General features: G+C 33.8%; 1 protein-coding gene across 2 annotated transcripts; it reads right to left on the bottom strand.

The window, feature by feature from the left end:
- Window positions 1-2,107: 2,107 nt before the first annotated feature.
- LOC113391852 (serine proteinase stubble) lies at window positions 2,108-14,419 on the bottom strand. 2 transcript variants are annotated; one of them, XM_026627958.2, is made up of 9 exons: window positions 14,132-14,419; window positions 6,971-7,255; window positions 5,941-6,133; window positions 5,364-5,487; window positions 4,908-5,037; window positions 4,646-4,766; window positions 4,029-4,276; window positions 3,090-3,197; window positions 2,108-2,305 (listed from the first exon to the last, which is right to left on the bottom strand). In XM_026627958.2, the coding sequence occupies exons 2-9, from the start codon at window positions 7,185-7,187 to the stop codon at window positions 2,127-2,129; spliced, it is 1,320 nt and encodes a 439-aa protein (XP_026483743.2). In that variant the 5' UTR covers window positions 7,188-7,255; window positions 14,132-14,419; the 3' UTR covers window positions 2,108-2,126. The 2 variants fall into 2 exon arrangements, with proteins under 2 accessions (XP_026483743.2, XP_026483742.2); XM_026627957.2 differs by having other exon boundaries at window positions 14,172-14,419.
- Between the last annotated feature and the right edge of the window lie 486 nt (window positions 14,420-14,905).

The raw sequence follows: 14,905 nt of genomic DNA, 5'->3' as shown, positions 1-14,905 counted from the left end.
TATCTCATGAGAGACCAACAAACTTTGCAGGACTGTAGTAGATAAGTATGTGCGCAAAAACACAGATGTACTCTTGTAATCCAATAGGACGGGAAATCCCACGTGACCGGAAAAAGTTTAAGCTAGGACCAATGGCTTTACATGCTTTCCGAGGCATGGGAGTTTACAAACGTCCATCTAGCTGTTATACTGAGTAGTTTTCTGAAGAAAAATCCAAAAACTTTTATTTAGTCCAGATAAATAAAATAATGCACTTAGGTGGTAGGGTTCTGTGCATGCCCTTCGTGGGTGAGTACCATCCACTTCATATATTCTTACGTCAAACAGCAATATTTAGTATTGTTGTGTTTCGGTTTAAAGGGTTAATGAGACAGTTTTAAAAGGGCCATAACATCTTAGTTTCCAGGGTAGCCGCCACGTTAATGCCTTACATCATTAACGTGGCGGTAAAATAGATTAGATTAGTGTCGAGCAATTACTAAATTTGATGATAATTACTTACCAATAAGTGACCCATTTATCAATCTGCAAATCCACCAACCCTCTGAAGAAGCATGTTGGAATAAACTAACTCTTCTAAACACGAGTGGACCTCTTTAGTAAGACTAGATTATTGATTAAAACAAATAAAACATTTTAAATAATTTATTTTTCTAATAAAACAAAAAACAACATAAATAAACAGAGATCAAATCAGCCAATAAAACAAAATAATGGCAAATAAAATAAGACATGAATTTTCTTGAGATATCTAATAAGTGAAAGCATTACGGTCTGTCCGTACACATTAGTCACTCAGTGTAAAAAAATAATTGTTTTAAACGAACATTGTGTACTGGTGGGCTGTGTGGTGTCTCACTTATTTAAAGATTACATACTTAACAGTAATCCCATATGGATTTTGTACAGCGGCGGTAATTACAAAAATAGAGGACGTAACTTAGGTTCGTAAGAAATTATTCATACTTTTAAAGTCGATTACACGCGCCAGATCACGGCAATTCGTAATGGGAATTTTGCGTCGTGTACTTCCTCGGTTTCGTCTAGAAAAGACTGTAATATCCACTTAAAGTAGTTAAATTCGATCTCTTCGATCGACATGACGTGGGAAGCGCCTTTTACAATACTCTCTTCAAAGTGACTACTAGTTTATTAACCATTTTACAACACTGTGCCTTTGCAATGAAAAAGAAAAAAAAATGAGGCCACAGCAACACTTTTTAAGCCCAGATTTTTTGGTTCTTGCTTAATTATATTTTATCGAAATTTTGGTACAACACAATCCATCGTCTCGACAGAAAAAACATGTTGTGTCAATATAATCTCAATTAGTTTTGGGGGTACAGACAGACAGACTCCACCTAACACTAACATTTACATTCAAGTGACAGATATGTGAATAGACCCTTAATGAGTTGTTAATATTAATTTATATTTAATGACTCCATTAGAAATGCATCTTAATATTCAGTTTTTATTGTTCGTTATTACTAAGATAATGTATTTATATGTATATTTACTTCATCGTAAACAAGTTGACATTATGACGTCATAAATATTTGTAACTTGTATTATAATAGTCGCGTAAATTTTGTACATTATAGTTTTATTTCAATTTCATTTACGATAAAACATTTAAATTAAAAATAAATATGTATTCGATTCAAATACACAATTGAGTATCTTTAAATACGTATGTGTGAATCATAGTATGTGACGTCACAAGTAATGTTCGCCATATTGTATTTCCTGTTATGGTCGTTTGTCGGTATTATCTCATTTCTTATATTTATCGTATCGATAATTATTAACATTCATATCAACATACTTCAACATATCACAAAATAATATTTTTACAAAAACTAGCACTCTTATGTTACCAATGGTTCCGTACTCTATGAATTGGAAACTTCGAACTTTTAAAAACAATACAAATTTACACACATACAAAATAAATTCTAAAATGCATTCCATCGTTTTATATTTATCTTTCAATAATATAAAGGCCTTGTTTTTTTTTTTAAACATAAATGCTAATATTTAGTTACAATAGACAGACAAACATTCATGGAACGGTACGGAACGTCAACTGTCAAATTCGTTGACAATGTTACTTGTTCGAAATATCAAAAGTCTATAAAATTTGTAGTTGGACTGATGACTTCCTTAATCCAACTTGCGGTAATCTTCACATTATGGTATATACCAGGCTGGTGGTCAACACCGCAGCCGAAACCAGCTGAAGTGATCCCCACTAAGTAATACCTCCCGCTGTCCATGACTATGAGAGGACCTCCAGAGTCACCTGGTGAATTTTATAACTTATTAGAATTAGAGTTGTGAGTAATCCAAACGCTGGTGTTTTATATGTTGGAGAGCTGTCCTTGGTGACAGTGCTTTGTGCAAGTCCGTCTGGGTAGGTACCAGTCACTCATCATAATATATGACGAAGTGACTTGTCCCAGCTTGTTTTTTAAAAAACATGACGTCAGCATTACTGACGTCATGAATTTCAGGACTTGGATTTGTTTCCATCCTCGAAGGTACGAAATAAAACGTAGGAAATATTCTTCATTGATTTATTCCAAGCTGAGGAGGTCCGATCGCTTCGATGACTCGAACAAGCCTGTCGATACCGGCGGACGCTCGGCCTTTTATAACAAAATTGGGTGGGGGAACTATTTACTCAATATAACACCTATTTTTTGACGCTAAAATATTTCAGACAAATTTAACATCTCAGAATTCACTAAATAATTTTATAATTTAATAATCAAACAGTTTTTAATTATTGAAATAATTAAAATAATAATTTCCGGGCACGTGTTTTTCTTAAATGCGCTATCGCCGACATATATATTCTACCGCCAAATAACAATAATAAATATTGTTACTTCTGAGTACGCCAATGTAACTAAGATCTTAGTTCACAAGGTAGGTAGCGCATTGACGATGTACGAGATGGTTCATATTTCTCACATCGCCAATGTCTATGGTGGTAGCCACTCACCACCAGGTGGCCCATTCCTTATCTGACTCCCTATTTTTAACAAATAAACGAATATCATGAAATAGTGGTAAATGTTTACCCAAACAAGCATCCTGGTGTCCATCGGAATGTCCAGCGCAAATCATCTCAGAGTGGATTTCGACTAAGATTTGCTTGCTTTGGTGCCAATTTATACATTGTTCAGTACCTGGAAATATAAAGTATTAAAATACTCTAATAACGTGATAATCATGGCTTATGTAAGAGAACTGTAATTAGCGTCAACCACAACTTAGAACGGTCAAGGAACTGCTTCTTAATATTTAGTAAAGTAAAATTAGACTCGGTTTTTGTTCAACCGTTTCAATTCCGTTTAATTGATACAAATGTGGAAAATTTTCGTCCGCCCTATGTAGATGTTTTCTCCATATTTTCATTCAACGCGGAATACGAGCAAAATTATAAACACAAATATTCAGCACGTGAAAATTCAGTGGAGCTTTCAGGGATTCGAACCCGCAATCCTCAGTTGAGGATCACATTTGTCAGTGATTCGGCCATATCGGGCTCATGGACGTAAGTACGAAAGGCTTATTTTTAATCTAAAAGAAGTCTATATTACAATTTACTATTTTTCAATAGTCTCCAGAATATTTTCAAGAAAACGTTTTTTCGTATCCAAAGTTACCATGAACGTCATAAATCTATATTAATAAATAAGAACACATATTCATTCTTGACTAAAAAAAAACACTAAACCACTATAGATAAAACTATTACCAGAACAGGAAACGAGTTTTTGGAGAAGGTTTTAGTGTACAATATAAGTAGCTGTACTTCGCAGTTTTATCTGTTTTTAATTTAGACAAGCGACGTTCCAAGGGTTAATTTTATAAATCTGAGTAGTATAATATAAGTTACATATTTGACGTAAAGGTTGACTGGCAGAGAATTCCTTCAAGCATTAAGTCGGCCTTAAGTTTCATTTACTATGTAGTGATCAATAAAGTCTTCAAATAAATAAAGATACAATACTTACTCAAAATAGGAACGGTTGCAGATCTCAATAAGTTTGTGCCAGTATGACCATTACTAGCATCAGTTTTCCCCCATCCAGCTATAACTCCTGACTTCCCTCGTAAATCTAGATCCATGTCTGGCAAACATATTGGCAAGATATGGCTCGTATAGGTGATGGGTCGTGATAGCTTGAGGAGGGCAATGTCATATCTATCTGGTTGAGTCATGCGGAATTGGAATAGTGGGTGCAAAATCTTCTGAGCAACCCTGCAGAATAAAACTGTCTTTTAATCTCTCACACTTAATTCTGGATGAATTGTCGGAATCTAAAAGCAATCCTATGAAAATAATTGTTATTTGATCGAGCTTAACTACAGGCACAAGGACCATAACATCTTATTTCCCCAATCTGGTGGAACATTGGTGAAGTTAGTATTGGTATAGTATTTAACAGTGCCTCTGTCAAATATTCTACCTAAGGCAGAGTAATGTAGCGTTATAGCCTCATTGTTATTAGATGGAAGAATAGCATTTAGAAGTAAGTGACTTAGCATAAAGTGACTTCACAGGAATCTTACTAATATTAATTTCAATCCGATTAAAGAGTCAATTTTCAGAGATGCAATGAATACATACCCAAGTTTTTTAGCAGTGTGAGCGCCAGCGGTCGTGTCCAGAGCTCCGAGCCACACTGCGATATCAAAAGGACGAGCACGAGAGACACAATGAGCAGCTGTCGCGACAAACCATCGGGATACTGAAATAAATGATCACGAAAAATGTCCATTAATTTTGAGCCATCCAAAATAAAAACTACGTCTCAAGTTAAAACTATTTATCAACTCATAATTTAAACAGTAAATTATTTAATTAATTTGATCATTACATCACCACTTACTCAATACGCCACCGCACTGGAACTCCGATATCCTGACATGAGCTTGCCAGGGAAACTCCGCAAACCTCGCTTCTCTGCCCCCTATAATTCTTTTCTGTAATATTCTTGTCGATGGAAGGCCGCAGTCCACCTGGAAAAGTAGAGTCAGAATCTATTTAATCGTGTAATTTTTTTATCGTGCTTTGTAAATATGTATATTCATCATTTATATTAACAAAACTGTAGGCATGTAATTTTTTTTGCATATGACAATTATTGCCATTCATTGAGGCTTCAACCTGGGTACCACTGATTTTCTGTATGTGAGGATGAATATCGACCATAACATACCACATATAAATATTAAATATATATGTACCAATCTACATTGGAACACCCATGGGGAATAAACTTCGTACGTTATCCACAAATATTCTTATTTGTAATTTGTATATAATACTTTATGTTTAATAATACCTGACTGGTATCATCATCAACTCTTCGACGGAAAACATTGGTGGGTACCACATTCCGTTGTGGTACCTGACGCAACTTTGGCGGGACAACTTTATATTCATACCTCCAATCTGCGGATGGTATCCTGAAATTGGTAGAGAAGTTGGATTATAGCCTAATTGAATTGGAAGAAAGAAGAAGAAAAGAGGATTTCGCAAATGTTCCGACTCTTATTTCATTGCTTGACATTGATAGAAATATAATTATTATAGTTATTGCTTTTTTTTATTCAAACTAACCTAAACATTGATGTTAAAAAATTTGAATAAACCGTCATTTTGTGTCGATGTTGCCAGTCGTACATAGTTGTACATAAATTTACCACACTGTGTTTCAATTCAGTGCTTACTACGAAATAAGTATAACAATATATATTATGATACAAAAACACATACATACATGCACAGTTTTTATATTCACAATGATTTGATGTATCAACCATATGAGTCGTACTTTACCTGAGTATACTTCCCGTTAGTAAGATAAAATTCTACTTAAAGGTATACCTAATTATAAGTACTTGTCAAAGCATACATACGTATTATCAAAGTCATTCCTCAAAGATTCCGCTGCTACACAGCAAGAGAACAGCCAGCCGCTACCACATCCCTTCGCCCTGATTCCACCTCGAAGCCAGCAAGTGAGTGACAAGGTGCAAGGTCGCACTTCCGTGCCGATGTTGCACGAGCTGGGGTAGCCAAGGAAGGTAGCCAGAACGCGACTCGTAAGACCTGGAAAATACGTTACAAACTATATTTTTATTTGCAAAAGTAAATTTATTGACCAAGTATTAGTAGGTAAACCTGTTTTGCTCTGGTTTGAAGGGTGACGCCGGTGTAATTACAGGTACAAGATACTTAACATTTATATTCTTAAGGTTGATGACGCTTATGCGTCGTAAAGAATGGTAAATATTTCTTACAGTACTTATAGACAATGCTTATAGACGGTGACACTTAGCATCAGCTCATTCGGTAGCAAACCTAATTATAAAAAAAATAACCGATTTCAAAAAGGACTGAAACTTTCGACGGAAGCTATCGAACTGCGCAGGCTATGTTAATACCAGTACTAGTGAAAATCACAGAGAAACATTGAGAACCGGTTAGATTAATAAAAAGTTATTAAGTTTTACTGGCCATAACTTTTCAGAAGCAAGTGATGTTTGAACACAATGTTAATATTACGAGTTTTAACATTGCTTTCAATAGATAGTTCGGTAGTTCTGTGCCTAAACTCTCTCCGATCTTCTCAATTAGTCGTCTGTCAATTGAGCTCTATAATATCTCCTGTGGAAAATTTAGTTGTGAAACCTGGCGGGAAAACATCTCCTGGGAAAGCGGAGACTCTCCTGCGCAGTTGGCTATTCTACATCAATAATTATCGAAATTGCCCAGGAAGACATTAGTTAACAAAAAGTACGTTAAATACGTCATAAATTTTATCTCATCTTAATTTGTATTACATTTCGAACCGTATAAAGTTAATCCTTTACATTGTTCAATTAAAAAAAGAAATTGAAACAAAAAAACGAATTCTCATGAACATATTAAGAACAATAATCTTACTTTCTCCATGAGTCACCCCAATCACGTTCAAAATCATAAACGATATTAACATCCTTCCAGTCACCCGCCATCTTGTTTTAGGCCGCCATTTTGTGATATTAAAAACATTTTTTCTTTTCTTTAACACTTTATCTGTATGGAAGTTTCTATTGCTAGTTCTATCATTTCCATAGTTTAGAAAATATATCCATGTATCATCGTGGTTCACCGTCGACATACTGAAGGTTCTTTATGGTGTTCGGACATAGCGTGAATTGTAACTGGCCGGTCGGAATAAAATGGTTTCTGAAAAAAAAAACGACTTAATCGGTGCTAGGACTCATAATATACTCTACCGCAAAGCACAATACTTAGTATTATTTCGTTCCGGTTTGATGGATAAGTAACTCAGTGCAACTACAGGTACAAGTGACATCTTAGTTCTCACGGGTATTGGTGCATTAGCAATGGTTAATATTTGCAATGGCAATGGCAATGCGGTGGTGACCACTTACCATCAGGTAGCCCAATTGCCAGACCATTATAATAACATGATGGAAAGAACAATATATTTTTCTTTAATAAGTTACTTTGAGCATTCATTATAGCAATAGAGATCTTGGTAATTAGAACTGATTCTTAACAGTGTTATCTACTTTTTGAAAACATGGTAAAAATATTTTTGTTTTCACGTTGACTTTTATAAATAATATTTAAATAACATTATATATTCGAGATTTGTAAATTTATAAGAATGAAATTCCTTCAAAATCACTGTGTATGTATATTTTATATGACTAATTACTTTGCTCACTTAGGCTCCATACGACACTGATAGAAATTAGTTGGCAGATCATTTAAGTAGGATTTTTTTTGTTGTTTTTCTACCTAAAGTATGTCTGTCTTATTGACAACGTCATCGTGTACATCTCTCTGTACTCAAATCAAATCAAAATGTTCTGTATAAGTCAGGATTTACAAACACTTTTGAATTGTCATTAACAATATTAAAATATATTTAATATTTCCAACGGTTCGGAGTGTTAATTAATTCAAATCATAAGTAACTAATTTTCATGAATTAAATTGCATAAGAATAAATTTCATTTAAGTATAACACCGAATAATAATTATTCATACATCCGTACTTAATATTATAGATGCGAAAGTAACTCTGTCTGTCTGTCTGTCTGTCTCACTTTCACGCCAAAACTACTGGACCGATTTAAATGAAATTTGGTACACAAATAGATAGTCTAGAGCCTGAGAAAGGACATAGGGTTTTTAATTGGAAATAAGTGTTGTAAAGGGTTGAAAAGGGAGAAGAAATTTCGTATATAGGATAGCCTGGAAGACCGTAATTTTTGATGTTAGAAGCATGAAACTATATTTTTGGACTACTGATAAAAAATGAGTAGATACGTATTTAATCGTTTCTGGATATTCTACCCTAAGGGCTGAAATACACACCAATGTGGTATATAAAGAGGTCTTACATCAACGTAATATTATAAGTTAATTTGTAAATATATACATATTCTACGCGAGCAAAGCCGCGAACAACAGCTAATTTTATATATGTATATATATAACGATTCAATCAGTATTGAATAATAATTGAAATACAAAAATGTTCCTATAGTCTATTCTAAGCACAAGAGGACAAAAACCAAATAAACAAAATCTGACATCGAAAAATCTATGATATTCATTATGGATTTGCGAAGAAATTGCGTTGTGTTCGTCGACGTAAGTATCGTCGGAATTTTGGAAGTAAAATTAAACTGTATTTTTTATTTATATTATTAATTAAATTGTATTTTAGTAGTTTATAATGAAGAGATCAGTTAAGAACTGTTAGTACAGTCCAATATAGCCGAACTATTAGAAAATCGTATAGCATTGAAATCTAAGATTTGTTTATCTTTATTCCTTCTTCGAATGGAATAGACTATAGATACTTGATTGAGATTATGATATGGATTTAGACTCAAATACAATTCATTAATTACTGATAAAATCAATGATACCAATAATTGGAGCTAAGATGGCCCAGTGGTTAGAACGCGTGGATCTTAACCGATGATTGCGGGTTCAAGCCCAGAGCAGCGCGGTCTACCACGTATGCACACATATGCTCCTAACCTTCTCCTCAAAGAGAGAGGAGACCTTAGCCCAACAATGAGAAATTTACAGTCCCTATAGTACTCAGAAATAGTGCAGTTTTCTACCAATGAAAAATAATTTAAAATTGGGCAATTAGCTATGGAGATTATCCCCTACCCATGGGAAGTGGGAGAAGTAACTTTAAATTAATTTTACCGGTACGAAATCGCCATGGCCGCTAGGTTTATTATACGTATAAAAAGAGGCATTTAATTCCATGTGCTCTAAGAAGGCTGTGTATAAGTTGTAAGGAACAAGTTAAATGTAATCTGATCTTAACATAAAGCCTACTTAAGGCTTCGCACAATTAATACGAGCGAAAGCGTCTCATGCATCGATGCTCTTTTAGGGCGTGACGTCTTCGAGAAAAAAGTGGAAATTATTATTAAAAAATATAGGAATTGAGATCAAGAGAGATTTATTTTTAGCATATAACGTACTAGTTCCCGTCCGCGGTTTCGTTTGCGTGTGAAGCTTGAACTTTGGTGTTAGTTCTATTTCTTTTTTTGTGCCCTTGACACGTATTATGCATACATTTAATTTAATTGTAATCGGTAAAATAATTAAGAGCCGTGATGGTCCAGTGGTTAGAACGCGTGCATCTTAACCGATGATTGCGGATTCAAACCCAGGCAAGAACCTCTGAATTTTGACGTGCTTTATTTGTGTTTATAATTCATCTCGTGCTCGGCTGTGAAGGAAAACATAGTAAGGGTTTCCTCATGTGTCTAATTTCAACGAAATTCTACCACATGTTTATTCCACGAACCCGGATTGGAGCAGCGTAATATGCTCCAAACATTCTCCTCAAAAGAAGAGAAAGAGTAACGGTTCCCACTCTATGCCCAGCAGTGAGAAAATTTACAAGCTATTATTAATGATGGATATTGATTAAATAATTAGGATGTTTTCGCCTGGGTTCATACCAACCACTCATTATATATATAGTAAAAATAAACAAAGCTTAAATGTACATAAACCTACTAATAGCTCAGCTATATTATGCACTATAAACACTCTGTGATTAATATATCTTCATTTACAATACAACACTATTCCTCTCGATTACTTATATCCAATTTTATTTCACTTCCAAAGTTCATATACAAACTCCGCCGACATTCAGGACGCCATTATTTATCAAAGCCATAATGAATATCATAAACTGTCAAAGATTTCGACCAATGTTATCGCGACAATTTCTTTTTTAATAATATATAGGTAGACGGACGAGTATATGGGGCACCTGGTGGTAAATGGTAGCCCATAAACAATGGCGCTGTAAGAAATATTAACCATACCGTACATCGTCAATGCATTACCAAAGTTCGGAACTAAGATGTTATGTCCTTGGTTACACTGGCTCACTCAGACGCCCTTGCTCAAAGGCCTACCACTAATTTGTTTATCAGTCTTCACTCCTATCGCTGGATTACGCTACAGTTGATTGCCTATTTCATTTGAGAAATAAAGTACTTATTAAGTTTCTTAACGATTATTTTCTTTTTGAGTAGTATTTCTTAATGAGTAGTGTGTACACCGGTTTTCATGGGTACGCTACTCTGAGGTCCCGGGTTCGATTCCCGGCCGAGTCGATGTAGAAAGGGTTAATTAATTCTTATGTTGTATTGGGTCTGGGTGTATGTGGTACCGTCGTTACTTCTGATTTTCCATAACACAAGTGCTTTAGCTACTTACATTGGGATCAGAGTAATGTATGTGATGTTGTCCAATATTTATTTATTATTTATTATTATTATTATTATTTATATATAAAATGTATTTAATAATAAATGCGTTAAATTACATTAACAACGTTATAAAATAATTCAATAAAGGTAATTATAGTAATGGAATAGTTATTAATATATATTTTTTTAAAGTTTATTTATTTATTTATAATACATAACTGTGTACATATCATTACAGGACATAGTTATCCTAATTCGATATTAAAATAAGTCTCTACGTTATATATGATATAAGATTTTAAATTAACATGGTTATTTTTATTACTAACAGTATTTAAAACGGGATATTTACCATGTTTTTTATTTTTATTTGGTGGAGCTCGATATTTCGACATTATCTACGAATGTCTTGTTCACGAGATATGATATAGACCAAGGGGCTATAGTTGTGAGTTAACTCAGTCTGCAATAAAACAAATCCACCCTGTCGACTTTGACGTTGAGGGTACGAACGTGGACGTCAGTGGGGCCTCCGTGAGCAACTTGGTTCGTCCGTTAGGCACCGCTAGCAACGACGGTCGATGCGTCCGCCTCTCATATTAAGCTATAAATATATATTTATGATCATAAATTTCTAGTTTCCAATATAGGATTCGTCCACGTTTAATGGTAGAGGGGAGGACAGATATGATCATCAGTTTAATTGTTAACACGTTAAATCGTAACAAACAAACTCACTTTCCCATTTATAATATTAGATAAAATTAATTAATATAATAAAATAATTAATTATAATACTAATTAATTGATTAAAACTTGTGTCTGGAGTGTCACGAGCGATAAGGAACTGCGTTCCGACAACACATATAATAAATATCATTGTAAGTAAGTAATGGAATGTATCTATTGAATTTAAATATGGAACATAAAAGGAGGTTTGTTAAAAAAGTTCCTATAATGCTAATGAGTGGAAAGTTTTTCTTTTTTTTTTTGTATTGTTGCACAAATAATTTCTCTTCTTTTGTTTTAAAAACTAACTCCCACTTACTTGAAATAACCTTTGTACTAGCCCAGCCTATATTAACCTATGCTTTCTAGTTGTTTTAAAAGTAGTTTTACATATATTATAAATGTATAATCACAAGCGTGGACATTTAAATCAAAAGCGAATGAAAAATTCCGGGTAGTGTGAACGTGTCTTCTTGTTACAATAAATTAATAATTAAAATGTCAGCACTTATGACCTTGTTTTATAATCTGCTTTATTAATCAATCAATATCGAAGTATTATCTTTTCTGATACTCATCGCCGATTCAGAAAGTAGATTCTAACGAAAAAAACCTGCAAGAAACTCAGTAGTTACTCTGTCTTATTTGCATCTTGTGGTAGACTATGAAGAAAAACATCATGAATTTCAATAATATTAATTTTAATCTAATTTTAATGAAATTCTGTCACATGTGGATCTACCAAGACATCTGAGGAACATGGTATAATAAGCAAACCGAAACTTCTCAAACGAAAAGAACTTAATCCAAAAGTGGGACTATATATAAACGTCAAAATAACGCGCGAAACTTAGAAATTTACACACACGCCCATATTTACACACACAAGCATTGATAGAATAGATATAAACGCCAACGACGTTGCAAAGTTTTGTTAACATATATATTATTATGTTAACACTGAAAGCCTATTGATTTTAAAGGTAGGTAGGTAGAGAAGGACATAGGCGATTTTTATTAAATTAGGGATAGACAATTTGTGTGCAATAGGTAAAGTTGTGGAAATTTCGCAGAAAAAGCCGCAGGTTCAGCTAGTAATAAAATCCTAACGATGCATAATCAATCCCATATGAAATTAAATTAAGCCTTTACTTTATCTGGAAATGATTAGCTGACATTTACTTGATGGTGGTAGGGTTTGGTGCAGGCCCGTCTGGACGTACCACCCACTCATCATATATTCTATCGCAATACTTTGTATTGATGTGTTCCGGTTTGAAAGGTGAGTGAGCCAGTGTAACTACAGGCACAAGAGACCTAACATCTTACTTCCCAAGGTTGCTGGCGCATTGGTGATGATTAATATTTCTTATTCCATTGACTATGGGCGGTTGTAACCTTTTACCATCAGGTGGCCCATTTGCTCCAATATATGTTCGAACCCAGAAGAGGGATCGGTGGCCTTATATCAAGGAACTAGACCAACGGTCTACTAGACCAACGCAGTCAAGGCCCCAAGTCCCAGAATACTTGTACGTCAAATTTAATTACCAGCAACTTAGTTTAAACACAAATAAACAGACATAGTTACTTTCGCATACACCAGCCTTTTTAATATCTGAAAGTCGGGGGTTTAAGTGAGTCATTATCTAGTCTGTTTTTTATTCTCTATAAGAAAGTACACCCATTACTTCGTTCACGTTAGAAAGACCATAAACATTATGAATTTTATTACTTTTTAAATCAACTAAGAACTGATGAAATATGCTATATTTATGCTAGCATACATACATATAACTATATTCCTTGCAATTGTTTAACCGAATTACTAGATGATATATCTATACCAAGATTGTAAAGAGGTAAAATTTGTTTGTTTGTATGTCGGGGAAAATCTCCGTAACTAATGATCAAATTCTAATTTATTTTCTCTGGTAGAAAGCGACATTAATCCTGAGTGTTATAGGGTATGAATTATATATATATCATATTCTTTGTTAAAAAATTGCATTCTTGCAAAGCCAGGCGAAGAAAGACCACAGTGGCGTGCATTTGGAGAGGCCTATGTCCAGCAGTGGACGAATGGGCTGATGATGATGATGATGAAAGTCAGGCGGGTTAGTAGTATTTTATAAATGACTTACTTAAGACTGATACACATTAATATTAATTTTACCACTCAATAAAGTATGTAAAATGACAACTCAAAAGCGATTGTAAAAGCCTATTTGAATCAAGTATATGCTTTAAATAGTTTACTCATCAATAAGGTTTCCCTTTTAAGTAAAAGTTTCCGAAATATTCCACATATTCTCAGGTTTTTAATTGCTTATTTTATGTCATAGTTATATATGAACTAACATTTTAAAAATATCACTCGATGTCCATTTCAAATAAATCCATTTTTTTACCCTTTTATTTAGATGATTTAATTTTAAAAAAAAATGTTCAAAATAATACGTAATAAGATTTATAGAAAACTTATAGAAAAACGACCATTTTTTTTTATATAAAAGTTCCGCTACTGTGCAAATAATTTTAAGACAGCAGAATTAATAACTAGGTCAGTAAAGTCATCTTCACACAAACATCTAACCCGATTAAAAGCAAGAACTGGCTTTGAGGACTGTACTCACTCGAAGCGCCTTTCACTTTTAGATCTAAAAACACTTTCACTTAACAAAACTAAATAAAACACATCAATTAGTAAATTTTAAATAATCAAATTAAAAAAACACGTATATCATAAAAAACCTCCAAGCATAAAATGTGCACTATAAAGAACCTAGCGTTCGAATTTGCGTTCGAATTTCAATTTTGCCGGGAATATTTTTAATATATAAATATAAATTTTCGCGTCAGACCGTCAGTGCCCGGTGGTGTTCTGAGGTGGACTGTCGCTCGTTTTCTCAAAACTGGTCGTAAGTCAGGTTTCACGATTCGCTGTCACGATTATTATAGCTCTGGTAAAATGGTTTAATGTTTTCATGGCTTAGCGTATCGGAAAGTGTGTATTTGAGGAAAAATTTAATTATAAGCTTTTATTGATTGCCTTTTAAAGTTCTGATGCGATTTCATTTGTAAATAGATTTCGATACGTAACTTTCTTTTTGGCGGTTTTTTTTAATTTATATTTATAATTATGCATTGTTCTAAAATTAAAATTTACTCTTATTACAATAATTCACAGCTGTTTGTACTCCAAACTCCATTTGACATCGAATCCGATACTTGTGCAAATAGCAAACACTAAAAGTGGTTTATCAAGACCAGAGGTATTTCAACTAGCCAGTTTAACTTTAGAAAGGGTTTAGGAACTAAAGCAGCATACCTTTTAAGCGAAATCCTAACTAATGTTATATGTGAAATA

The sequence above is a fragment of the Vanessa tameamea genome, chromosome 28 (genome assembly GCF_037043105.1).
Source record: "Vanessa tameamea isolate UH-Manoa-2023 chromosome 28, ilVanTame1 primary haplotype, whole genome shotgun sequence".
In the NCBI taxonomy this organism is placed as follows: domain Eukaryota; kingdom Metazoa; phylum Arthropoda; class Insecta; order Lepidoptera; family Nymphalidae; genus Vanessa; species Vanessa tameamea.
This window is presented reverse-complemented; position numbering and strand designations above follow the sequence as displayed.